Source organism: Seriola dumerili, unplaced genomic scaffold (assembly GCF_002260705.1).
Source record: "Seriola dumerili isolate Sdu_G_001 unplaced genomic scaffold, Sdu_1.0 BDQW01000331.1, whole genome shotgun sequence".
Lineage (NCBI taxonomy): Eukaryota > Metazoa > Chordata > Actinopteri > Carangiformes > Carangidae > Seriola > Seriola dumerili.
In genome coordinates, this window is record NW_019174586.1 from 388,164 (window position 1) to 415,427 (window position 27,264).

The window sequence follows — 27,264 nt, forward strand, 5'->3', positions numbered from 1 at the left end:
TAAAACATAATCTCTGATCCCACTATGTGTGTGTGTGTGTGTGTGTGTGTGTGTGCGTGCGCCAGTAGTGTGAAGTTCTGCTGCCTGTAGGCTGCGGATGGATGGATGAGGAGAGGATAGCGAGACGGAGAAAAACAGAAAGAAACAGCTAATTACTCAACACATGTCCTGGTTCTTGTGTCACTCGGGTCACAGCCAGCGGTGATTCAGACAAAACCAGTGACACAGAGAGGACGAGCCAAACAGACACACAAAACATGAAAAGAAAAGAGATGGAAGCAGAGTCCACAGAGACAAACAGAAAGTGACAGAGAATAAAAGAGATGCTGAGACGGACCAAAACAAACAGCAGGTTTAAAAAAGATGAAGGAACAAAAAGGAAAATAGGAGGGTGAGCGAATGAGAAGAGGTGAGGGTAAAGAACAAAACAAAACAGACAGACAAAAAAAACCCCAAAAAAACAAGAACCCAAGCCAGAGCAGAACAAAGCGAAAGACAGGCAAAGTGAGTCAGAAGACGGATGGTGGTGCAGCAGCTATGGCTAGCCCATAAAAGGGAAACTATGTTGTAGGTACATAAATATACTGAGGGGAAATGTTGCTGTATATTACGAGCAGCAGTGCTGGGACTGTTGTAAACATAACTTCCTCTCTATGTCTCACTCATTCTCTTCTCATACTCACACACAACTCTTATAGAAAGTGAATAGGAGAATGTTGGCTGTCCAGGAAGTGCTGTAGCAGTTTCCGTAAAGCATTTCATATCTATTACTCACTGCTGTCAGTAATAATGAGATAAATAAGATTCAAAAGCACACTGAGGCTGAGAACGGCGATAGTACTGTAGCAATGAGCCAAATGCTGCAAAACTGATGATGATGATGATGATATACTGAGTCATGTTATGAAAAAGTGGTGTGATTCTCTGCATTCGTACAAATGGGATGGGTTATGGAGAAGGATTTTTACTGCCTATTTTGGACTTCAGTAATAAAATTAGCTGAAGGCGCATCGTCTTTGTTTTCACATTTTGATTATTATAGATTCAAAGTTTTCTTTGAAACTCAGTGGTTGTTGTCATAAGAATATTCAGGTGTATGGTGCGATGTACCATTTTGAAATGTTGTACCTTTATTTGAAATGATCATGTGTTCCTGGAATATTGTTGAATATTTATTATAATTATTACAGTGTTAATAGCTATGACATCATAAATAGAGATGATATTTATTCCAGATGTATTGACTAACTAGTAGAGGCATGTTTTTCAAAAAAGGGGACAGAGTGCCACTGAAGAGGTATGTCACATGAGCAGGAAAATTCAGAAGCAGAATAACCTTTAAATCCTAAATCCCAGTAAGGAAACATCATACTGGTGTTTCATGAAGAGAAATTTCCTCACATGGTTAGGGCAGGAGTTGGACAGGCTTTTTCACAAAAGAATTCAGATAAGTTTAATTGGCCCTTAGATTAGGTTAAAGAGCAGGTCAAAGACTGCATGCTTGATTAGGCTAGCTTGTACACCAGGAAGCATCCTAATAATCAGGCTCTATCATTTGCTCTGTAAACCACTGCAATTCACAAATTGATAAAAAATTTAGTGCTTAAGCTCTGACCCTCAAACAGGACAAATTATTCGATGAGATCTGTTACAACACAGAGAAAAGCAATGTTGTGACAGTCATGATGACAAAAATGTATCCTGTGTGCTATACTTGCAATGAGTGCAGTCATGGCTGTGTATACTCTCATTCCTCAGTGCTGCAGTTCATGCGCTTCAAGGGCCGGTTGAGCCACCTGGAGGGCTTGTCAGAGAGTTGTCATATCAGTCCCTCCATCCATCTTGAATCAGTGCGCTGTGGCTTTGAAGAATTGGTAAACACTCAACGAGTCTTTCCTTCTGATCGCCCCCCCAATGTCCCCTTCCTCCACTACTCCATCAGCCCTCTGACTGCTCCAGAAATGAGATATTGGCGTTTCACCAATGATGGGGACTTATAAAAATTACTCTCAGAACTATGGTTTCATGATTCTTTACAGGCTGTCATGCCAGTGAAGTAAGAAACAAGTTGGAACAGGTTAGATGATATTCTTATGACTGTAATAAAGATTGTATCTTTGGTGATAAATGGCTACGATTGACTGTGACAGCTTTAAGCTCTACAATTGTCCTTTGGTTTATTTAAGAAGTTTGTCCTGATGAGGTCCTCTCCAGAGGGCTTTCTTCTAATGAGATGCTGCAATGAGAGACTGAGATGGCTTAAGGGGGTGATTGATGTATTGGATAGGGTCTGTATCCGTGTGTGAGTGAGTGCAAAAATGATGAGTGACACAGCTGTCTGTGAGGGTGCACCCACGAGAGTAAGAGGGACTTTTGAGCTTAAGCCTTCTTTGGGTGTTAATGCATCCATTGATATATGGGTATACACTTTTGTTTGTTTATGTACAAGCAAGTTAGCATTCAATGAAAAGCTTTTTCGATGTGAGTGTTTATGACAGACATTCTGGTGTGTGAGTGTGCATGCATATGTCAGTATTCATGCATGAGTGTGTGTAGTGTGTGTGGATTTTTGGCAGAGGGTGATTGAGCCCACCCACATGATTGTTCAAGCCTCTAATAATATATAAGGAAGGGTAAGCTGCTATATATGTACATGTTTATACATGCAAGTAAGCATATTTTTTTTATATATTTCTGTGTATGCTGCTAAGTTTGTCTCCTGAGGGGGCTTCCAGGCAGTAGGCGGGAGGCGTGTCGGAGAACCTAATCTCTCCTCCAAATCCTTGGAATCCCTGTCTTTCAGAGGCAGGAGGTCATATCACTCACTGCTCTGCCAGGAGAGACAGAAACAGAAGAAGACAGATGGAGGGGGCGAGAGGGATGGAGAGAGAGGGAGGATCAAGAGGAGGAGAGAAGGAGGGGAGAGGGAGGGAGAGCTGGAAACACTTCCTTGCCTTGGGCCTCTGGGACAAATTACACCAGAGAGGAGATGTCAGTTATACTGTATAGCTCTACAACGCGCACGCACAGACACACACACAGACACAGACACAGACACACACACAGACACAGACACACACACAGACACAGACACAGACACAGACACAGACACACAGACACACACACACACACACACACACACACACACACACACACACACACTCTTCAAGGTCTTCTATGCAAGCACACAGGCCAAAGTCTACTCACAATTCATGCATGAACAGATACACATACATAAAATTTTTATCGCGTGATAAAAACAGACAAAACGCAAAAACATGTACAGCACACACACACACAAATACACACCCACATTGACAGTGTGTTATTGAGTAACACCCTTAGGGCCAAAACTCATATCAAAAGTCTGAGGGAAAGCACTGAAGGAAATCAGATAATAGAATTTCCTGTTAACTTCCAAAAGCACATATCCCTCGGACTGACTTTGTTGCTATGGTGATTGGCCAGTAAGGGTCTCAACTGCTGTTTATGTGTATGTGTGTGCTGTACAGCATTTCTTGGGTTGAGCAAAGTTTTTTTTTAAGACAATGTTTTGGCATTTCTGTTTTATTGGTCTGCATATATAGTGCAGCAGTGAATGATAGAGGGAGAGTGGAGGGAAGAGAAAGATGTGACAAAAGTTATAAACCAGACTCAAAAACATGATGAGGACGGATGCTCCTCTGCGTGTACCCAAGCCTGTAACTGTGATTGTTGAGTTTTTTCTGCATGTTTAAAGCTGTGCCTGGCAACATTTCCTCTGGAAATATACACATCATTAAGTGAGGCTGCAGGTGATTGGTTTATCACCTCATACCTGTTTAATACCTGATTAATGTGGCTGTAATTTGTACTCTTTATCCTGAAATGAAATTATGGAGTGTTTGGTAACTGTTTAGAAATTTAGATAGCGATTTTGAACCTATATCATCAGCAATCACACAAAGGAGAAAAAGTCCAAGGTTTGAACAGTTTACAGGTTCATATTACATGATTACATGATTTGTGGATATTAAAATCCACAAAACAAAAATCTACCTGCAGCTACCAGCATGACAGGGCACCATTGTGGGAAATTGCCAATTGTGGATTTAAAACTAATAAGGCAACAAAAATGGAAAAATTAATTGAAGTATTTCTGCTCTTTAAATGACACTTTTTGCATAAACAGTGTTGTCTGAACCAAACAATTCCACTGCAGGGATCATTACAGCTTTTCAGATTGTGTTTCTGAAATAGGCTAGATAAAAATAAATTCCAATGAAAACAAAGAATCCAAATCTGTTGACACTTATCATGTCTAGTCTAAAAGATGTCCATGTAAGGTAAGTTTTAGTGACAGCTTTACAGAGTTGGCCCTTGTGTAATGGCAGACTACTCAATAAAAGGAAGTCTGTCAGTGACAGCCTGAAACAATGCAGAGTGCTCAGTGACAGTGGTGAATGAATGGTATGGAGTAACTGAGCTCTGATAAACATCTGGACATATGTTGGAACGGACTGTTTACTGTGCTGCTTTAGAGGGCAGCTTTCAGGATGTCACTGACACGCCAAGTGTGTTGGTGAGGTCAACACCTGCACATATATACACACTTACAGGATAGTCAGATTCCAGTCACAGACGGGTTCTTTGACTTTTAAGACCCCCTTCAAAGCTGCTCTGAAACATATAGTCTGGATTAGCTTTATATAACACTGTTACTGGGAAAAAAAACTTTTGCTTGTGACAATTAGATGTGTATTAAATGTTTTGTTAGCTTTAGTGTATTTTGGTTGTGGGTATATGTAACAGTTGTGCAAAGCTGCATATAACTAATTATAAAAAAACGTAAAACCTGTAACAGACTAAATATAACATTAAGGTTCTCCTGGTATGTGCCTATGTAAATATGGTACTGTGTACTATGGATGTGTATTACTGTGCTGTGTAAAATGTTTAAAATAAAATGTTTATTATGTGTGTTATCACACTGTGTGTGTATAATTACATTTTGCCATTTGGGTATCCTGGCTGCTCAAATGTTTGTTTCAAGAGCATTTGTTCTGAATGTTTGTGTGTCTGTGTGTGTGTTTGTGTGCATACCTTTGCCAATGTGCAAACCAACGCTGCAGCCACATGTTTGGCTTTGCTCCAGCGCCAGTCATCAACTGTGGGCTACTGATGGGGACAAACATTATAGTCTCATTTATTTAGTCTCATTGAAATTCATCAAACTCCAACCATCAGCACAAACAAACAAAACACTCCAATGATTAAACCGCTGGTTTAGAGCTTACTCTCTTTAATTCAAGGATCAAAAATATGACAATATACAGTACAAGATTTTGCTTTAATCAACATTTCTTGCGTACAAGTTAAAAATACAGTATTTCAGGTAATTTGTCTTTCTGGCAGTGGGAATCATTAAAAACCATATCTTTTCATCAGTAGCCTGGTTCTGCACACATAAAATAGTTAGCTGCTCTTTCACTCTGTGACACACAGTACAAATAAATAAAGACACAAGTTTAAGTCCAACTACTTATTTAAATGAAACTTGACTCTAAACAACATTTGTGTATCTGAAACAAAATTCTGTTGTTACATGTTGAAAACCTCACGTCTCTAAAACGCTTCTGATTTAAAAACTAGCACTCAACTTTAATGGTGCAAAAAAGCACGTTTGGGCCAACTACACATACTAATGAGTTTAGGCTTTTAACCTAGGAAGCTTAAAAACTACCTGTAAGGGTTCAAATACATTTGTGATACATTTGTCATGGCAGTAAATCATCTCACAGTCTTGCAAGCTTAAGTTTTACTGTAATGGATAATGATGTTAAGATGAACAAGATTTGATATGTTTATCCCCCCAAAACAAATGATAACAATATCCCTCTAAATGTGTTATTAGGTACAGTAGACTCCTGCTGATCCTTCCCGATGGGGCTAATCCACACAATAACAGAATAATAACATTGTGAGGTTTTAGCTTGATTACATTTATTTTTGATGTTATCCAATTGGTTTTGAAGGGGATGAGGGGGATTGTATGATGTATTCAAATTATCTGAATCCACAGCACAGTCCTGGGAGGAACCTGTGCAATCCATGAATAAATCCAAAAAATGTTACTCAATAAAAACTGAAAAAAAACCAAAACAAAATAAACAAAATGACAACATGGGATTCTAACTAGAAATACAAACATAATCTGAGCAGATCTTTTACTTATTGGTAAATCTTGACTGTGTTCAGGACTGGGGATTTGCATCTAAACAGACCTCGGTTAATGGCTTATTTTTGTTGTCAAAATCCCAGCCTGTGCTGCTGTTCCATGAAGGACAGATACTGTGACTGACCCCACAGGCCAACACAGGCCAACCTGTTTCTATCAACTTGTAGAAAGTGTTCCCCTTTGCACAATAAAAAAAGATCTCATTAATAGTGGCCAGAATTAGCAATTTATCAAATTGCATGTTATACTTGGGATCACATGTTTTCAATTTTTAGTTAAAGCAGTTCATCTATTACCTATTCATCCACGTGTCAGTCGGATCGCGGGTGTCTAATACAACAAGTTAGCTAGTGCAGCAGTATGTCAAATGAGTCTCCAAAAGAAACACAAGACCATAAAATTACTCCACACAGCTTCTGCAGCAGAATCCCAGCGTTTTACAGACAAATGATTGCACTGTTGTTCTAAAAGACAAATATCACATGTCTCTGTAGCCTATCTCCATGATTTTCTCATCTCATAAATGTCTGGTTTCTCTAAAGCAATCAGACAGAAGAGTTTTGCCATCTTCGCGCGCTTCTCATAAGCACTGACCGACTGCATTTACAGCTGTAAACACAGCTCCTCAAGGACATGTCGCTTTTGGTTGCTATGTTAGAAAACGAGTCGCAGAGATACACTTTGTGCTGCGAAGGCGCAATGAAGAGGCGGATATCCACATCATTTATCTAGGTCATATTTCAACACTTTTATTGGTATAAAGCTGTTCCAATATGAATGAGACCAAAACTTTAAACAAAGCAACGGAGGTTTTGTGAAATTCTTTTAATGATTTCAAAAAAGATGCTGTCTGGAGTAATGTTATTGCCACTATGACTTTTTTTTGTAACTCTACAAAGTTTATTCTTACTAACATAAGATGTCTTAGAGACAGTTCCCGTGGAGCTGCAATACTCTCTATATATACAACACACTGTGCGTTATTGTGGACATACAAATTTCTCAAATTGATGGATTAAGATGAGAAGATAGTGAGCTTGTCTGTGAGCTATTTCTTTAATGACGTGCAACTGAGTGCATAAATCCTACAGTATTTCCCGCTTTTTCCTGAATTCTCTGACCCCTGATCACAGGTTGTGCATTGTGGATGGATATGCATTAATTAGATAGCCTGGTGTTTAAAGCAGTGTTCAGTATCTCGACAGGCATCACTGTTTGTCCTGACAAAGTGAAGACACAGAAGCAAAGCCGGCCTTTCTGGTGTGAATAACAGTGGCAGTTTTTTTTTTCCAGATATCTTTCTTTCTTATCCCTCCTCCCCCTCCAGCCCAGCCTCGGTGTCATCCCTTCTCTGGGTTTCCCTCTCTCTCTCTATCAAGTTGGCAGCGGATGTGGGGACCCTCATTGCTGCTCTGCCTCAGTCTTCTGCCCTGTAGTGCCTCTTCATATCTCATGGTGCTTGTGTTCTCCTCCTCCTTCGTCTCCCTCTATCTCCCATCCAGCCTGCGAGCCTCTGTCTTCCTCTCCTCTCTCACTCCCTGAAGACGCTGCCTTTAATTAGAATTCAACTGTCAAAACAACCCCCACCCCCCAACTTCCCCTCTGACCCTTTGACCTCATGCTCACTTGCAGTCGCAGCTATCTTCTTTTTTAAATTTCTCCCTAATTGGTCATTGCATATACAAAACATTTGCTTTTTGCCTTATGTTAGCAATTTTCACTCTGTGCTCAATTTCTTTCTCTCGAGCTACTCTTCCACTTTCTTCCTGCCCTGACCCTGCTCTCTGCCCTCCTCCTGATTTCACCCTCTTTCACATCTTCCTCCCTCCTTCCCTCCTTCCCTCTCTCTCCCTCTTGCGAGTCCTGTCAGTGTCTCATGGTGTTCTTGCCAAACTTGTCACCAAGTTGTTGGATGAGCAGAGCCAGCTCTCCAGCGGCCTGGGACTTCTCCTCCAGGAGCTCATAACGGAGGCTGGAAATGTCCTGCTTGATCTCCTTCAGCTCACCTACAAGACAGTCACACACGGACACGACAATCAGAACATGTGAGCATGAGCGAATAAAGACATGTACGCAAATAACCACAAGGTCGTGAAACTGTGCCATATGTGACACGTGTGAGTGTGTGCAGCCATACAGTACAGCACCTACATACACGCATGTAGCCCTGGATGACCTCATTGCATGGACTTTATCTCACACATACAGACACACACACCTCTTACCCCTCACATACTGTACTTACACCCATACACACACATGCCCTAAGCAAATAATGACACAAAGAAAGTGGGCTTTAATGAAGAGGGAATTTTTACCTTCATTGACTTCATCGTTCTCTCTGTCCACTTGAGCCTTTAGCACATACCGTTTAATCAGGCGCTTCATGATCTTCTACAAGGAGAGGAAAGAGAAGGTTAAATAGAGGGAATGTCACAAAGTGATGGGACAACACACAGTATATGTATCCAGTAAATAAACTTCTCTGATTACATTTTTTCAAACCACGTTCTGTTTCGTGTGTACGTGCATATGTATGTACACACAAAATCGTGCAGACAGTGGTAGAAAACAGCACTGTGCCTCTGAGACGGTGTGTGAAATGTTGAGTATTGATCTGCAGCCAACAGGGATGTCCTGCAGCCACTTCCAAGGCTCAAGCAGTCAATCCCTGCATGTAGGCACTCTGAAAATGGGTCGATACCTGTCACCACACATACAAATGTCTAATCAAATGATGTCTCAATGCTTGGTGATGTGTTTGCTCTTGTGTGTTTGTGTGCTGGATAAAAAAAAAAAAACACACTCGCACACGAACTGGGAGGGTTGAGACAAAAGTGCAGCAGACCAGTGAGGGAAGTTAGATTTCCCTTAGGGCAAAGGTCTAGGGCAGACTAAGGAGGAGAGCATCTTTCTCCACAGTGCGGTACTTTGAGCTCATTTATCGAATGCCTGCTTTCAATCTCCGGCAAACAGCACATTAGAGGCATTTTCAGTCTTACTCTGCTGCCCTCTTTCTCTTTTTGCCAGTCCTCCTCTCCCCTTTTTCCTCGCAATCATTTGTTCAATCCTGCTTACCTTTTGATTACTCTTTTACCTTCTTCCACTCATTCCTTTCTGAGATTCTCTAGTTCCGCTTTGCCTCATCTTACTCCACCCTTTCTTTGCTTTGTCTTACCTGATACCTGGTCGGGTGTTTTCTAGATTTTCTCTGCATGAACTCCTCTCCTGGTCGTGGATAAGACCTGAAGTGCTCATCCTGTAAAAATGGTAAGATACACATAAGAGTCAGTAAGAGTCACATTTCAGAGTTGAGTGATCTTCCCTAAAAAAGAAGCATTCGAAAAAGGTGTTAGAGGAGACAACGCACTGCAAAAACAAAACAACAATGAAAGGCATGGCTCAGAGTTTGTATCTAGTGCACACCGATGTATTCAAAGAGGAATCAAAGAGAATCAACAGCATCACTTGAACAGAGTGAATCTCTATTAACTGACTTCTAGATGCCTTCCATCCCCAGGACCTTGCTCTGCAGCTTGTGTGTCAAGTCAGCTCTGTAGTGTCCAACACTTTTAACATAAGTGGGGACACATGCAACTAGCTGCTACTCTATATGCACTTCAGCTGCAGAGACCTGGAGATACAGCAACATAATGGCTGAATAATATAAAAGTAGTTGATCAATAATAAACAACAAGGAGACTTTTTCTGAAGAACAACTGACAAAGCTTTAAAGTATAAATCCAACTTGTGAACCCTGACAAAGCCAGGGTTCACAAGTTTTCAAAGTTTGTTCATTTTCTCTGAGTGCAGCTGAATTTTTCAAAATTATGAATACGGTATGTACATGTATAAATACAATTCAGAGTAAGTTTACACTAAATTGAAGATTGAAGATACATCATAACCAAAAACATTACTGAAGTTTATCATACAAATCTCTACCAGCCCACATTTCTAAACAGAGGATTTCAGTGAGCATTGAGGGCTACATTAAAGGCTACATTCATTTGTCACCCTGAGTTAATTTTTCATTTTGCAAACTCATCACATGTTAAAAGAACAAAATGTAAAGTAACTTTTTTAGGACTTTGTAGAACAGAGAACACCTACGAATAAAACAAATTATTTCATACAGAGAGGCAAATGAATGTTATCCACACACTGCTTTATTAAACCACCCAACCAGATGGCAACTACTGTTCCAGCTTCATGCGAGTGTGATGAACACATCTTTTATGCAGAGGTTTTCCAAAGGCCATCTCTTTATTGTGGACTCTGTGATCTAGTCTGCTTTGTCGGCCTCTGCTGACCCCATTTACCTGATATTCACGCTATTTGGCAAGAAATGAATTGTCCTACTACTGTGAATAAATGAAAGGCATATTCACCAAAGGGCCTGAGCAAGTACAAATACTTATTGAACAAATGTGAACTGCTGACTTTTTAATCAAATCCACACATGAATGTTCATTAAATTAATAAATGATCAGAGGCTCAGTCAGTTTCTCTTAAATATACATGACCCAGTCGTTAAAATTGGTATCTCACCAACCAATGACTTGGTTATCTTTCTGAACATTATGCTTTGAAACTGAAGTAATTAGCTTCAATTTACACATAACCTTTCTCAAATGGTGGCTATACCACATGAGAAATATGGATCAAAAGACTGCACAGAAAAAAATGACTGACTCAGAAAGAGCATCCTTTCTTTTCTAAATCTCACTTGACATTCTGGACGCTGCACTGTGGTCGAGTGTGAGCTTATGTATCGATCGCTGCACCTGCTTGGCTCTGCAGTTAAAGTGTCAGAACTGCACAGAACTTCAGGGGCTCAGCGAAGCAGCAGGGTGTAACCCATCTTGTCCCCATCCACAACCTGCCCAGGCATTTGAGCAGACGAAGGCGGATCCAATGGCCTGACTAATAGCTTAGCCGAGGCAAAAAGGTGAGCCATTTGAGCTGAGGACTCAGACAGAGGAAATGCTTGCGGACAAGGCCAGCACTAAGATTGATTCTGTGTTAAATGGCCTATGCTGTTTTCTTCACGCAAGACTTTCTTTTCATTACATCGATTTTATTTAGATGGACAGTCGTTGAGAGGAAGAAAGCGTGAAAATGAACTAAGCTCAAGTTGCATTCAAGGCTTCAGTGGGAATATCATGTATTTCCTGAAGCTTAACCACAAGGCTTCCTGAGCACACTCTACATACTGTATTACATAGGCTGAAGATACAGTAATTGACAGTCTATGCTATAAACAGTAAGACCTACTCATATAAGCAAGCCCACTGCAGATGTGTTGCAATTAGTGAGCTTGTCGTTTGCCCTTTTTCCAATTTCAACAATTTGTTAACTAAAGCCACATAAACAAACATAATAGCTTGCAAAACAGGAAGCGCTGAAATCAAAGAGGACTAGTGGCAGTAAACAAGCAATTAGTATGTGAAACACTGCAGAAAAAAAAAATTAAATATCAAGAGAAACTGCAGAAAAAACAAAGATAGTAAATGTGAGATGAACTGAACCAATCCGTTACAGTAAGGTATTTATTGCCTCGTGTCACTTCACAATACCTTATTTCCTTTTGTGAGAATAATAAGCTGAATGGGAGGCAAGAAAGACATACATGTTGTCAGAAATTAGCAGAGTCATTTTTGGCTCCCAACAATTTCTGGAAAATGTAGAAATAATTCAAACAAAGATACTGAGATAACTTGGTTTGGGAAATCACTAAATAACTATTCATCGTAATATCAAAAATAATTTATTCCCATTGGCATAAAGTAAATTGTTACATGTTACACAGGTTAACACATACAAGTAGCAAAATACTTTAATTTGTGTAATTTCTCATGAAAACATTCCTGACACTGACCTTTGCCTGTGAGTTTAGCATGCCCAGCTCCAGCTCGTTGTTATGGCGATGGCCATTGGCTTTGCAGAGGCGTATCAGGCAGGACTTGATGCGGAGGACCAGGTAGTAGAAGGACTTGGGACTGGGAACCAGGTTGAAGGGGGCAGGCAGAGTGCGGCCCTCGTCAAAGTAGGAGAGCCACAACTTGGCCCGGGCAAACTTCCACTCCACATCGGCATCCTCCTGCAGAGACACACACACACAGACAGAGAGTGTATTTGAAAGCGCTGGTTAGAAGTAGAGTCTCTAAAAAACATCACCATATATCAGTTTTTTTTTTAATATTTTTGGGGCTTTTTTATGCCTTTATTTGATAGTACAGTAGAGAGACAGGAAATGGGGAGGCAGAGAGAGGGGGGAATGCAGCGAGGACTGTAGCCTCTACACATGGGGCGCCTGCTTAGACCACTACGCCACACGACACCCCCACCATTTATCAGTTTAATTCCATTATTTACTTTTAGTCAAAATTAATAATTCCAGACAATAAAAGCTACTTTAATCAAATTAATCAAAAATGAACTACAAGTTATCACATTACACCATGAATAGTTCATGTGAATGTTTGTAAATTTAGGCAAATAGTTGTTGTTCTAAAGAATGATCATAATTACAATGAGACGTGATTGTTATGAGAAAAGCTATGGTGGGTTAAAAGAATCAACCTTTAACATAGTGGATCATTAAGAGAGAACTGAACAACACATCTGTTCCATGTGTTGTGTTTGCTTTTACGCAACTACTAGAAAATAAACAACTGAATAGCTCTGTGTCCACTGACTCTGAGCAGTCTTTTTTTTTTTTTATCTTAGCGGGATATAACAGCAAGGTAAATCACATCTCATTTGGAAGGTGGAATTTTCTTAGCATATTTGGAAAATACAACTAGTGTTGTTTTTCTTTCAGTTTTCCAGCTTTTATTTTGTATTCAGGGTTTTTGTTTGTCACCACTGCATTGATCTCTCACAGCTCGTGGTATTTTCCATTTGGCATAGAGGTGATCAAACAATGATCCTTATTGACTTGACAATATTATACCCTTCCTGTGTTGTCTGACCATGCCATTCACGTACCTCTATCTCCTGGTATGAGCTGTTGATCATGGCAATGAGCATGTTGAGAAGGACTACCACCATGGTGACATTATAGACACCGTACAACACGTAGCCGATGTTCTCTATGAACTTATGGTCGTACTTCAGCACCACTGAGATCACCTCGGACAGCCCGAAGATCGACCAGAAGAGAGTCTTAAAACTCTCCTCCACGCTGCAAGGGAAGAGAGAGAAAGAGAGAGAGAGAGAGAGAGAGAGAGAGAGAGAGAGAGAAAACATGACAGTAAGGAAGCATTATAGTGAATGCACACATAAAAGCCCTCCGTGTTAGCAGCTAATTGCTCTTTCAGTCACACACATTCACACACACATACAAACACACGAAATGCATTTTAGTGTTGTGGGGTTTATGAGGTGGCACTGATGAAATACCTGATGAGTCATGTCAGATTTTAACACATTATCCCATTTCTCTGTCTCACACACACATGAACATACACCTACAATTACATACAGAATGCACATACGCATTCATAAAAACATGTTTGACTTTTGCAAAACAGTAAAAGGAGAAAATGACTCAACTTCAACATCTGAGAGATCATTTGGTTTGTAGAACTCAGTTCATTAAATCTGCAGCCTTGTCCTGTGTTGACCTTCACATAAAATAGAAACTGGATCGTTGTGGCAGTAAAGGTTTGTTTCTCACTCCAGAACTTAAAATGTGTGTGTTTCTTTTTTTGGGTTGTCATGGCTGTATTCAAAAGAGTTACGTGGTTATTTAAACTGATTCAAAAGACCCAACATTTTCAAAAATTCATATTGGTCAAATTGTCTTTCTTAAGTTTAATTTGAAGGTCAGTGTGAATTAAATTTCTAAAACTGTTCATTGCAGAGACACCTGACTGTGGTTGTGTTTGAAAGGCAGACAGTTCTAGAGCTCCACTTGTCTTTTCCCTTTGACATCTACATATGATAAATCAAGCACTGCTAATATTACTTCATTTATAAATGTAGTGTGAAGTCCAGAGTCAAATCATCATTCATCCTGAGGAACATTCTCTGACACTGACCCAGTGTGTGTTTATGTGCCAGAGGGTTGAGACAGAAGAAGAGGAGACGAGGTAAAACAGCACAAAGCTGTAAGACCTGTGAGCATTGACATTCAGGTACATGTCTGTTGTTAAATATTCCATGAGTGAATGGCAAGCATGGGCTTGAGATGACTGAGGGGGGCTCGGTAGGGAGGAAGAAGCCGCCTGGTTGGATTGCTGGAGGGGATGGAGGTGGAAGGAGGCTGTGGGGAGAGAAGATCTGTAGGCTCCTGGTCTGGAGCTGTGGGCATCTTCCAAATTAACTTCTTTCAAAGAGACACAGTTTCATTGGTACGCAGAGGGCTAGGTGAAAGCACAGAGAGGAAAAAGAACACACTCTCACATGCATAAAAAGACTGAGACAGATCCAAACACACGCACGCACAGACTCTTTCCTCCTCTCTCTCTCGCAAACATGAAAACAGAGACTCCTCTGGGTACTTCAGCTTTAACCTTTCCGGACGAAAGCCAAACACTGTTTAACCTTCAGCACTAGATCTGTGAGAGTGTCTGTCTGTCTGTTCTCTCCCCCTAACTAAGCTGCAAAACATCTAAGAATATGCTCTGCCTTTGTCCAACACATTTTTTGAAAAAAGACAGCGCTTTCCAGGAAACATTTACCAACACATTGAGTGTTCCTACCAGGTACAAATAGACTGATCAAACTGCTTGAAAAACCTCATTGCCGTCTTTTTATAAATGATGTTGAATGAACCTCTTCAATTTTTTGTTGCTCATTGGCAACACTTCTCTTCAAAGATTCCCTTTATCAGGCTGACCTTTGGGTGACAGCTTGAAGTTACTATTTCCTGTGCTTCTCTGAACTTAAGCTGAATAACATGATTAATGATCAGTACATATCATATATTGATAGAATTTAATCACTGTATAGATTACCTTCCTCTGAACTTCAAACACGGGGAAGAAATCCAATTTTCATTAATTTCTCCATGTTAACATGAGCATTTGCTTGCATGATGGCATGACAACAAGCAGGTGCTTTTCATTTTTTATTCCATTTAACTTGAATATACTGTGGGGTCTGCAAACTCAGGATTATTCATGTTGAGCTAATTAAACTAGCCTAACTAGCCTAACCATCATAATTGGAACAAAATAGTCAAGTGACATGTAGCTGGAAGAACAGGCTATAGGGCCTACATTTTTAAAAAAAATATGCAGCTTGCCCTAATAATTTTATGATTTACATGTATTATAGTGTTAATTATGAGGGGAAAAACAGTTTTGTTCCATTAGTAACATGATAAGAGCTCAACAGGCTGCACCTGCAGCAGTGGCAGTGGGATGGGGTTGGGGTTTGCATTTCAGAATCGTTACACCCCTAGACAAATATTCAGGTTTTTTGGTGCTTTAAGTAATTTGCATGGAATCAAGGATCTAAGATTTCCCAAGCAAAGATCTTAATAATCATTTGTTCATCTGTATTGGAATGAAACCTGCCCAGCTCTCCAAAAATCATGCAGAGCCGGCAGCAGGATGTTGTGCTGGTTATGGAAACAATCTTTCAACCGGGAGCAGCAAAACTCCCGGGTGTTAGCATGCCTTCACACAGATGAACTGCTCTTGCCTTAAACCCTACCAACCGCCGAACCCTGATCCATGACCCCTGCGGTCTCTGACAGGCTCAAGACACACAGCAGTTTCCCTAAGCAGGAACTGAACACATAAATAATGTATTTATCAATTCTAGAATTACGGCCTTGCAGTTGTATACCTGTGCCAACCACTCCAGTTGCAGTTTACATGCATGTCTGTGTGACAGAGTCAGTTATACAGTAGTAATATGGGTAACTTCTTTTGTCAGAGAATAAACCGAGATGATATCCCATGATGTCGTCAGCCTCTTCATGAAAACACCAACCAGTTACATTTGTCAGAGACATCATCAACCCAGTAGCACAAATAATCTATACAATCATCACAGTTCTAAGATTGGTGTCACCAGTTCAGTATCTAACCAAATGTGAAATATGGTCAGAATCTCCCCTTCTGTTCCAGAGTTATGGCTTTGAATAATTTTTTTTGTAAAACATTATGATTCGTAATGAAACTGACCTTTGACAGTTTGGATATAAAATGTCTCGTCATCATTTTATCCTATCAGACATTTGTTTTGTGTGGTCGCAGTGACCTTGACCTTTGAGCTCTGACCACCAAAATCTAATCAGTTTATCCTTGAGTCCAAGTGAACATTTGTATAACTTTTGAATAAATTCACTCAAGGCATTATTGAAATATCTAATATATAATATGGTACAGACAGACATACGCACAGACAACCTAAAAACATAATGTGCAACAAGGCACCGGTTTAATCAACTGTAAGTGTTTTATACTGAGACTAACAGCAACACTAATCTGTTTATGACCAACATACAACCACAGAAACAATTTTTTTTTTGCTGAACCACATTGACATTTGAACTCGTTGACGCCCCATAATGTTAGTTAATAACTACTTTGAGAGGTGAACTTGGATGCAGAGGCATGCACATTACTATCATAAGCGCCGACACATCAGTGACGCCGGGCACTAAAGGCAAGTGTGAACAGCAACACATTCACAAGCATTAATAGTAGTTCTCAAGTGGTTTTCTTCTTTGTGTTGTGGTAATAGATGGCCTCGACATCAGACGAGCAATTGCTGCGAGACCAGCACCAACTGAAGGCTGTTTTCAACACCATCTTCTTACTCTCTATTCACATCACACACATCCACCAGCCTATGGTGCAATCAGGAGAGCTGAGGAAGGTGATTTGGTGGACTTGCCTAGAAAACCTGTTATTTTGAGCCTTCTCATAATGTCTCGTCACTTATCTGGAGCCTCTCTTACAAGATGAAAATACTTTCCTGTGGCTTTGAAATATGAAACAAAATAAAAAGAGGACAATTATCTGGTCTTGATTATGTTATATCCCAATTATCTCTTTAAATCAAATTATTTAGTCTTCCAACTCTCCATCCCACCCGTGTGAAATGCTCACTCGATTTAGATTTTCATGTTCCCAAAATGCGAGTGTAGATAATGATGAAGGGCTTTGTTCCAGGCAATATTAATGTGCCATTAAACCAAACACACACAGGGATAAACATGTACACAACTAAAATTACTCCTTCACCACATGGTAGATATTTATATACATTGTTCATCTGTTCTGAATCGAACCATCCAAGTCAACCATGTATTACTATACATGGCTACATATCCTACACCTCCTCACTTCTATCCATAAAACATTGATACAGATAGAATATGGCTAGTACACATGAGTTAAGGGTCTTCTTCCACCCTGGATACTGTTGATTCGTGGGCAGCCAGTGCTGCTGTGCATCATTATTTGTTTTGCTCACCTTGTTTTCTGCTAATTTAATTCACTGAAATCTGCGTGAGATACTGTATCGCTCAGGGAGGAAGTGCAATTATGGAAAATCTAAAATGTATCCCTGGAGATCACAACATTGATAAATTTGAATTTGTCTTCTGCTAATGTTAGCTAAGGTACTGGTCACGTGTGTATTATGCAATAACCTGTTACTGAGATGGATGAGATGCTTGATGCTCTAGATAATGGAAGACTTTTCTAACAACCTAAGAATGAGATCATTTCATTTCATGCGCGTGTGTGTGTGTGTGCGTGTTTTATAACAGCATCGTACCATTGTACTACAGACAGTGAATCAGCAGGGACAGTGGGCATCTGGAGACAGAGACGGACAGTGTGTTATTATCTGTTATTAAGAGTGGCAGCTCCCAATAGGCTGCACACAGCATGATGGCTTCACATGCACACACACACATAAACACACACACCCCTACCCCTGCAGGACACCGACAGTAAAGAACTGACTCTGTTACTCGCTCTTTCTCTCTCTACCATACACATACATACACTCATGCCACGTACAGCATGGTGTGCGTCTGTGTGTGTGGGAGACTGGTGAGTCACTTTGGCCCTGCGGGAGCAGTCCAAACCCAATCACTGACAGGCCTAAATCAACCTCTTCCCCCCAGAGACATGCTCTCGGTCTCTCTTTTATGCTTTATATTTGTCTGTCGTTGTCTTCGTTTCTCTCTCTCTTGCTATCATCTCTGCCTCCCGTTCGTTTTCCCTCTCACCCATTTTCTCATTATTTTCCCATTGCCATTGCTTTTATATCTTTCTCTGCATCACCCTCCCTCCCACTCTCATGTTCTCTCCATCTTTCATCACGGCAGTTTTAGCTATTTTTGTCACTCAATCTGTTCGTTTGAGTTATACTTTTCTTTATTTTTCATGTATTTTTCCTCTTTGTTTAATCTGTAGCAATATTCTCACATTGGCCAAATGCAAATGTAATGTAAATGTAGACGTGAACTGCTGCACCAAGCTGTCTGCTCTGTCGCTCTGTTTCTGCCCTTCAGTCATTAGCAAGATATTAAATTTCTTCTCGATCACTCCTTTTTCTGTTTTTCTTTTTTCTCCTCTCCTCTCCTCTCCTCTCCTCTCCTCTCCTCTCCTCTCCAACATACATACAGACAAGTAGTCCACCAGCAGGTAAATACAGACAAAACATCTTTAAATATTAAACTAAGTTTAACCCTCTATCTGTTGCACCACAGAAGCTGTCACCATGGAGACAGCGGGGGGTGGGGGTGGGGGGTGGGGGGGGTCTTGCCCACCTCGGCTTTTAATATATGAATGAATGAATGAATGAATGTTACTCCTGAGAAATGCCTACTTTCCTGCCTGTGTGTGTGTGTTTTATAGTGAGACAAAAAACGGAGAGGGAAAGAGAAATTGGTGTGTGTATCTCATGAACATGCCTGTGTATATGTGTTTGTATAGTTGTATGATGAACAGAGGGATACAAATTGAGGCAAAAAGACAGCAATGCAAAATGAGGCTGTTTTTGTGTGCGTCTTCAGGCAAGTTGTGAGAGAAAATTTATTAGGTGGGGAATACAGCACCATAAGACGAGCAATTGTAATTAAGAGTGTTTGAATTTTTTTTTTTTTAATTTGCCTGCTCCCTCCCTCCCTGTCTGTCTGTCTGTCTGTCTATTAGTCTCTCTGTTAGCCTGTGTTGTCTTTATCTTTTCATAAACTGCAGCACAAACCAATATGTTGAGATTGATTTTGGCTACTATTGTGTGTGGTATCAGTCAGTCACATTGTAGATTCCTCCAGAAAAACAGCTGGAAAATGACTTTTTTTTAAAACTGTTAATTGACCATTCATTAAATCTAGGAACAGAAACTATCATAGGTTAACAACCATAACTAGGCATGTTGTTGTTGATGCTGAAGCAGCGTGCCTGGGGCTATAGTTAAAGACCGATACTCATACAGGTACAGATAAAACCAAAGGCACGAGAGCAAAAGTAAGAATTCTTACCGAGTGTTTTGTGTGGTTTCAGGTTTTGTAAAGAAAAAAAGACAAAAAAAAAACAAAAAAAAAACACATCCACAATGAACAACAACAAGGCTGCTGTATTACAGCATAGGTAACATTAGCGGCTCTGTCCTGTTCCTTATTGGATTTGGGGAAATTTATGGTCCAGCAACGCCAGCCATACTCGTTACCTACATTATCATCACAGTGTCATGTTTGCCAGACAAAGTGGTTTGACAACATCCCCAAGGCTTTTGCTCCTGGAATGTGAAAACTGTAACACACTGTTATACTACTGTGCGTAAGGTGAGCAGCAAAACAGGGCTATGGTAGAATGAAATGTTAATCTCAAATATTAATATAATTATGTTAGTCATTAGCTTAACTAGGTAGCTAGCTACAGCTGATAAAGTCAGCTGTCAACAGTCATGCGTCTGCCGGCAAAATCAGTGGTCGCTGAAGTAAAAAGCCTCCTGTTGTCTTCTAACTGAATCCCTGCTCTGGAGCTTCTTGACTCAACAAAAGGAATGAATTTCACTACAAAGATTACGTCTCAGTGCTATTTCAGAGGGATTACATCTCACCAAGAGGGAAATTGAATGCTTGGCATCATTCGTCATAATAATGGAAAAATTTACTGAAAAATACTAAATATTGGCACAAACTAAAGCCACTGGTCCGGACATTGACATTTAAAAGGCTGTATTGGTCACACTGCATAAATGCATTCTTTTTTTGGTTATTTTTGTCTCTCCCTTCTCTCTGTCTGTCTCACCTTAATTGCAATTGTGCCTCCTCTCATTTTGACATTCAGATGTGCGTGACTGGTAAAGGCTGAACACGACACCTCTGCCTTGCCTTCAGAGCTAATACATTTTCTCTTTTGCTCGCCCCGACACAACCATCTCTTTTGCTCTCAGCCACCTCTTATCCTTATCTTACCCTGTCTCTCTCACCAGGATCCCTGTCTCGCCACCATGTTCCAACTCTATCTGTCACTCTAGACTCGTGTTCATGCTCCCTTTGTTTTTTTCTTCTTCCTCCTGACACTTTCTCTCACTCTTCAGTTCAGCATCAACTTCACATTCCTGCCTGCATCTTCATCTCTGCGTTTCTATGTGCAATCTTTTATCGCCTCATCTCTCTCTCTCTGCATCCCTGCCCTCTCTCTGTCTCTCTCCATTTACATCGCATTATATGCCTTTGTCCTTGGCTTTAATCTGATATTCCTCCTGACTTACTCGTACCATCTCAGCACACATTGTGTCTTTGAATTCAATTCATTCATGAAAAAAAAGTCCATATTGCCAAAGCAACTTAATGTCTCCAACTGATATAACATAACCACAATATAACATGTAAATATCAGTTAAGTGAACAGGTAATAATCATTACATTACATAACTGCTGGGAAAAAAGAACAACTAATGAAATCTGTATACTGTACATACAAATAAGTTGTTTTCTGATTTCTTCCCACCTTTTTAAATGGTTACTGATGAAATGTGTGATAAGCCTGCGCTTCTGGCTGCTTGACCTTCTCTCATCCTCTCTCATTCTCTCTCCCTTCTTTCTCCCCCTTTGTCTATGCATTCTGGCTGGTGTCCAACATTTGCCTGAACAGACAGATGAGCCAAAAACAACCTCCTCTGCCTCTGTATCTCTCCCTGTGGTTTTCTTCTCATCCCTCATTCAGTCTGTCCTCCTGCTCTTTCCAGTGGACTTTATCTCCCTACTTTGTTGTACTGCTGTTCCATGTCCCATTATTGTGCTGCATTTATTCACTTTTATGGCCATCTTTCACTTCATCATCAATATACTCATTATTGTGATTTTTAGCAGAGTCTCTGCCACCTGCTTTTTTCTTTGATTCTTCTACTCTGTACCCAAAATCTGCAGGGCATCAATCTCTGACTATTTCAAAATGCTTTCCTATTTCATCCACATTTCCTTTTTTCTGCCTATACTTCCCCTGTCCTCTCACTCTCTGTCACTCTCTCTTTGTGCAGTGTTGTCATGCATGGCTGACTAGAACACAGAGGCAGGTCCACTGCTCCAAAAAAAAATCCTGATAAGCGTGTGTCTCTGTGTGAATTGATCTGTGCAAAAATGTTTGTTTGCCCACCTCAGCACCTGTTATAGCATATGCAAAAACAAACAATGAGAGAGTGGACGCGTGCATGTGCGTGTATGTGCATGTGTGTGTGTGCCCCTGCTTAAGTGTATTTGCACATGTCTCACATTACTGCGTGGGCACTCAACAAAGAGCATGTGGTATGTGTGTGTGTGTGTTTTTTTTTTAAACGTGTCAGTGAGTCAGATACCCGTCTGAGGCTACACACCTCTGGGGATTGGGTACGTGTGGCTATTACTGCTCCGTCTTTATAAAGCCCGATCCATGTGTGCATTGCATATATGTGTGTGAGTTTTAGCTTGTGTGAATGTATCTATGTGTGTGAGAGAGCGTGATATCCTGAGCCTTACTCCTCTTCCATACCCCACCCTCCGTCTCCCTGCCATCATTACTACCTCCACCTGGCTCCCTCATCATCTTCCTGTATCAGAGCTATCAGACCAGCCCAGCTATCTTCTGCCCACACACACAGAGAACTGTGCACAAACACACGCACACTCATATCCATACAAGCATATGTTCTCTGCTGGGTGACAGAGAGGAAAGAGATAGACAGGAGATTGTTCTTTGGAGAATTCACAATTTTTGCACAGCACTGGCACTTCTATTATTAACAGTCATACCGAACAGTCACACCTAGTAATTGAATTAAGTGGGACAGAAAAATAAACATTCACAGACACAAAAGAAACATTCAAATATGCTTCACAGTGCACAGACCACAAATTCTATGAGATAATTATAGGCAACATATTGAACAAAAAGGTTGATTAGATTTACACAACAAAAAATTAGAAACAGTCCAAAAATAAAGGCATTTGCACTGTCAACCACTTTACAGACAGGTTGAGATTTAAAGCCAGACTGACCCCTGGTGGTAAGAGCGATGACAACAACAAGACAATTGAAGGGGGTTCTGTCATGCTAAAATCCTCTCTATGGAGCTCCCTCTGACAGAGTAGGCAATTAAATCAATCAGAGGAATATTAGATGCAGAATTTAAGGTACATAAATAAATAAATATATAAATAAATAAAAGACTGGCAAGAAATGTGGTCAGAGGTTGATAAGATGAGCAGAAGTAGCTTCCATTTTTAACCCTGAATTTTGAAATCAGCCTTGATGTTGATCTCTGAAGCAGAGAGAAGTGATAAGGATGATGTAAAAAGCTGGATTGTACACTCATGATGGAAATGACGATGATGATAAGACACTTGCGTCTACAGGGCCCAAGGACTTTTATGTACTTCTGCTTTGCTTTTTGAGAAGTCTTCACGGGGCGTCGCGTATCGCAGTGGGTTACGCAGGCGCCCCATATACAGAGGCTACAGTCCTCGCTGCAGCTGGCCCCCAGCTCGACTCCCGCAGCCGGCGGCCCTTTCCTGCGTGTCATTCCCCCTCTCTCTGCCTCCCCATTTCCTGTCTCTCTACTGTCCTGTCCATTAAAGGCACAAAAAGCCCAAAAAATTCTTAAAAAAAAAAAATCTTCATTATGTCTGACTGTTGGTTTGTGACCATATTCTTTCTGACAGTCCATTTCAATTCAACTCCTAGTCTCTGTTTCTACCTGTCTATCTGCCATTCTGTCAGTTAACCCCCTCTCATCCCGCTGCTCTGTCTGCTCATCACGTTAGTCTGGTTCTTTGGTGCCGTGAAGGCAGCCAAGCAGAACTCACAGCCTCTATAAGAACCCTGAGCTGCAGCTCAGCAGAGGAGTTACTGTAAATTCACAGCACAAAGGTGCAGTGAAAGTCAGAATGGTAGAGTCCTCACACTAGAAGTCCAATCACACACCTTTTTATCATAAGTGATTCTATCTATGGTGCATGTTCAGCAGGTCATAAATTTGGAAACTGTTCCCAGGCCACTCATACCTCATAGCTGAAATGAATATGTGGAGATAAAGGCATCAAAACATCTGGTGCATTTAAGCAAATAACTGAGGCTGTTACTAATATAGAAAATACTGGTAAATGGTGTTGTCACACCTGGTATTTGACCCCACCTAGCTTATCAGCTGTAGTTGTGTTTTAGGCTATGCTGTCTGAAGGTGCTGCAGTTTCACAATTTTCTGACACGATGATGCTAAAAAAAAAAAGGTGTATAAACGGACATAGAGCGCTGGCTAAGATACATACATACTAAAGAAAAATACTCTTGTATCAAGTGAACACATAGACCCAAGTGCAGGAAGATGGACAGACAGGTGCATAACCAGATAAGAAGAACAGGCGCACAGACAGATGCACAGGCGAGCTGTCTGGCACAGCAAAGTGCCAGGAAAACTAAAGCACAGTCATTGTACAGCTTGCCAAAACAACCAGAAAAAACAACATGGTGGAAATGCTTTGAGGTCATTGTAACTTTATCATGTTTAATCATTCAGCTTTGGTTGTATTTGGAGATGAAACTTGCAAGGCAATAAGCCCATGGTAAACTGTGGTGTTTGATTTACCAGGAATAGTCTAAACCAGCAACTGCAAACAAGCCCACAGCACAAGGTTTATGCTTATGAGGAGACAGATGCTAACATCTGGCAGCAGTTTGTCATGGTTGGGAAGGCTGCTATAACAAAATTAATTGAGGGTAGAATTTCAAGTGATGCACTGGACTGATGTTCATGATCACTTTTCTTTATGTATTTTAACAAATATGACAAATCCAGAAGGTGAATTATGCAAAAGAGCATAAACAAGACCATAATACTCCACTCAGTGTAGAGATTGCTTTTGAACCTGTCTTTTACTCTAACCTAGTCAGATGATGGCTCTCTTGCAGCTATCAAGTGTGAACCTAAATCAACCAGATGAAAATGGAAATAGAAGAATAGAATAGCATGTGTCAACATAATTACAAACCAGCATGTAAAGCATGTAGTACTTTGCTGGACTGGGCAGAAATGGTGCAATGTCATCTCTTTATATCTCTGGAATGTCTTCCTCTGAGAAAATGAAGAATGATATGTGACAGAGAGAGACCTGAGAGAGACTTTTCATCTTGAGATGAATGATAAGACTTGCTGAAATATTCTGTCAGTTGCCAAAGATGGATAACTTTCCTACAACTATCAGACAATGACAGTGAAAGATCCAGCATCATTCTGGTTGCAGCTGATGTGAAAGGATACGCAGGCAGAGATATGGATAAACTAAAATGAAGGAGGGAGGCAGAAGCGTTGTCGCTCAGATTGATGTTGGACAGGTTGATTGCTTTACAAGTAGGTTGATATATAACACAACAACCTGAATGTGTAAATGCTACAGTACAATTTATAGACTTTGAATCATTTGCTGCTGTGTGAAAGAACATATTTAAGGCATTGTATGGTTGGTTTTATGCATTGCAGCCTTGAAGTACAAACTGACTCTTCAGTTCAAAATGTGCACTTCACCCTTTCAAATGAATGAACCTGATATCTAAGTTGAATGCAACTCTTTGGTGGGTAAAGTCTATTTAAAGTACTGAGTGTTGTTATCACCCCATTCAGCTGGATGATATTCTGTTATCAAATACAATAATATCCTGTGGCACTGGATCTGTCAAACTTAGACTACTGAAGCCAGAACAATGACTTTGTTCCACCTCTTTTACAGTGTCCATGGACAGTATGGAAAGTAGGATATGCATTAAGCATAGGAAAATATGTGAAAATATGTGAACCCATTCTTGAAGGTTTCATTGTCAAGGTGCTGCAATAAGTCTGTATACTAGTGACCTTTAATTATACATGGGTGGCTGTCATTTGGTACAATGGTCTCATATAACTTTCAACCACTTGTGAAATCCTGCTTTAGATCAGTGTGCATTGATAAAAATTAACTGACTGCACCCTGGGGAAATGAAAAATGATGATCAAGGTCTTGTGCCACAGAGAAACTTTACCAAATAGTTTAAATTGCCAGCAGAAACTTCAGGCATCTCCAAAAGCTCCTCTTATTACCTTGTTACTTTCACTTTGATGTAAAATTAAACATATTTTAAGGAATCAACAGGCTGAGATTTCTTTTCATGAACCACTTGTCATATCAAAGTTATTTTTTATGAATAATTAGGCATTAAAATTATACCAATATTGATGCATTTTCCCTCGGCTCTCACTGACAACTGCCTTCTCATTTTCACTTCCATTTTAATTTTGGTCTGTAGCTGTGTTTATAGTGGACATAAAGAAGATTGAGCCCTCTTCTACAGTATAGTAAACACACAATGGTGCTAGAAAAATGGCTTGTTTTCTACCCACAATTCTGTTAAAGCTGTGAGATACATCAACAATTCACCAGTGTTTGTTATAGATTTTAAAAGTGAAGCATCCAATTCATTATTCTCCTTATTAAATTTAACAAACAACCTGATTGCCTGCATTAGGCCTGAGGGGAGATTCAAGTTCGATCTCTGCCACTGATAAAGCACCATGGATTTAATGAACCCAGCAAACACTATCATCAAGATGCTGACATGACGATGTATATTGATCTGGGGGTTTTCTTGTTCTATGGCCTGGTATAGCGATAATAGTAACATGGGACCCAAATCAGATACAGATTTTTTTTCTCCTCTTCAGCAGTTGCTTCTGATGTAAAATGACCAGCATCTGGCCATCATATAGCCCCACTGTGTTTGCCTTTGTGAGAGCGTTTATGTATGTCTGTAAGAGTGAAGACGAAAAATGCAGACCTGTAGACATAAACGTGTGTACGTTTAGACGTAATCATTGTCTGGTCACACAGTCACACACATTTGCTCTGTACTGTACACACCAAAACACTGTAACAGCCAGACATGACTCACGTGGTGAAGGCAGGATTGTACTTGGCTCCCAGGTAGTACGAGTAAAGGTTGAACATGCCAATCATGAAGGCCACAAACACCATGATGAAGATGACCATGAACTTGAAGATGTCTTTGACTGTGCGCCCCAGAGAGATCTGCAGTGGGCCGAAGCTTTCGTTGGCCGGCAGGATGTAGGCGATGCGTGAAAAACTCAGCACCACAGCGATGGCGTACAGGCCTTCTGAGATGATTTGGGGGTCAGATGGGCGCCACTTGTTCCTGGCTGGAGGAGGAGAAGAAAGAGAGAGACAAGTAGATGAATAGGTGTATGATGTGTAATCTGTGCATAATCTGAATGAACTACAGCAGAGCCAAACCAAAAATTTTTGTGTATTCATTTGGTTTTTAGGGAAACTAAGTAGACATGCATAGCTCCAATATTAATGATGAATAAGTCACAGCTGCTTTCATGAATTCAGGATTTAAATATCTTTCTGATATCAAATTGAAACAATGGATCCAAAGCTGGTTTAATATTTTTGGTAAAACTTTACTTAATTCCCCATATCCCATATTAAGTTGTTATAATTGCTTAAAACTACATTATAGTGTAGTTACAATGTGTAAACCATTTATCAAATATGAATTAAATTAAATATAGTTCTTATAAATGCTAAATAC

The 27,264-nt window shown here is 40.3% G+C and overlaps 1 protein-coding gene across 1 annotated transcript in view; it reads right to left on the minus strand.

The window, feature by feature from the left end:
* Positions 1–8,083: 8,083 nt before the first annotated feature.
* Positions 8,084–27,264, minus strand: part of trpc7 (transient receptor potential cation channel subfamily C member 7) — a 48,017-nt gene continuing 28,836 nt past the window's right edge. Inside the window, exons 7-12 of the mRNA XM_022760315.1 lie at positions 26,602–26,866; positions 13,211–13,406; positions 12,099–12,320; positions 9,396–9,476; positions 8,536–8,611; positions 8,084–8,223 (exon numbers count right to left, since the gene is read on the minus strand). Of these exons, the coding sequence (XP_022616036.1) occupies positions 8,084–8,223; positions 8,536–8,611; positions 9,396–9,476; positions 12,099–12,320; positions 13,211–13,406; positions 26,602–26,866 (980 nt within the window). The remainder of the gene's footprint in view (positions 8,224–8,535; positions 8,612–9,395; positions 9,477–12,098; positions 12,321–13,210; positions 13,407–26,601; positions 26,867–27,264) is intronic.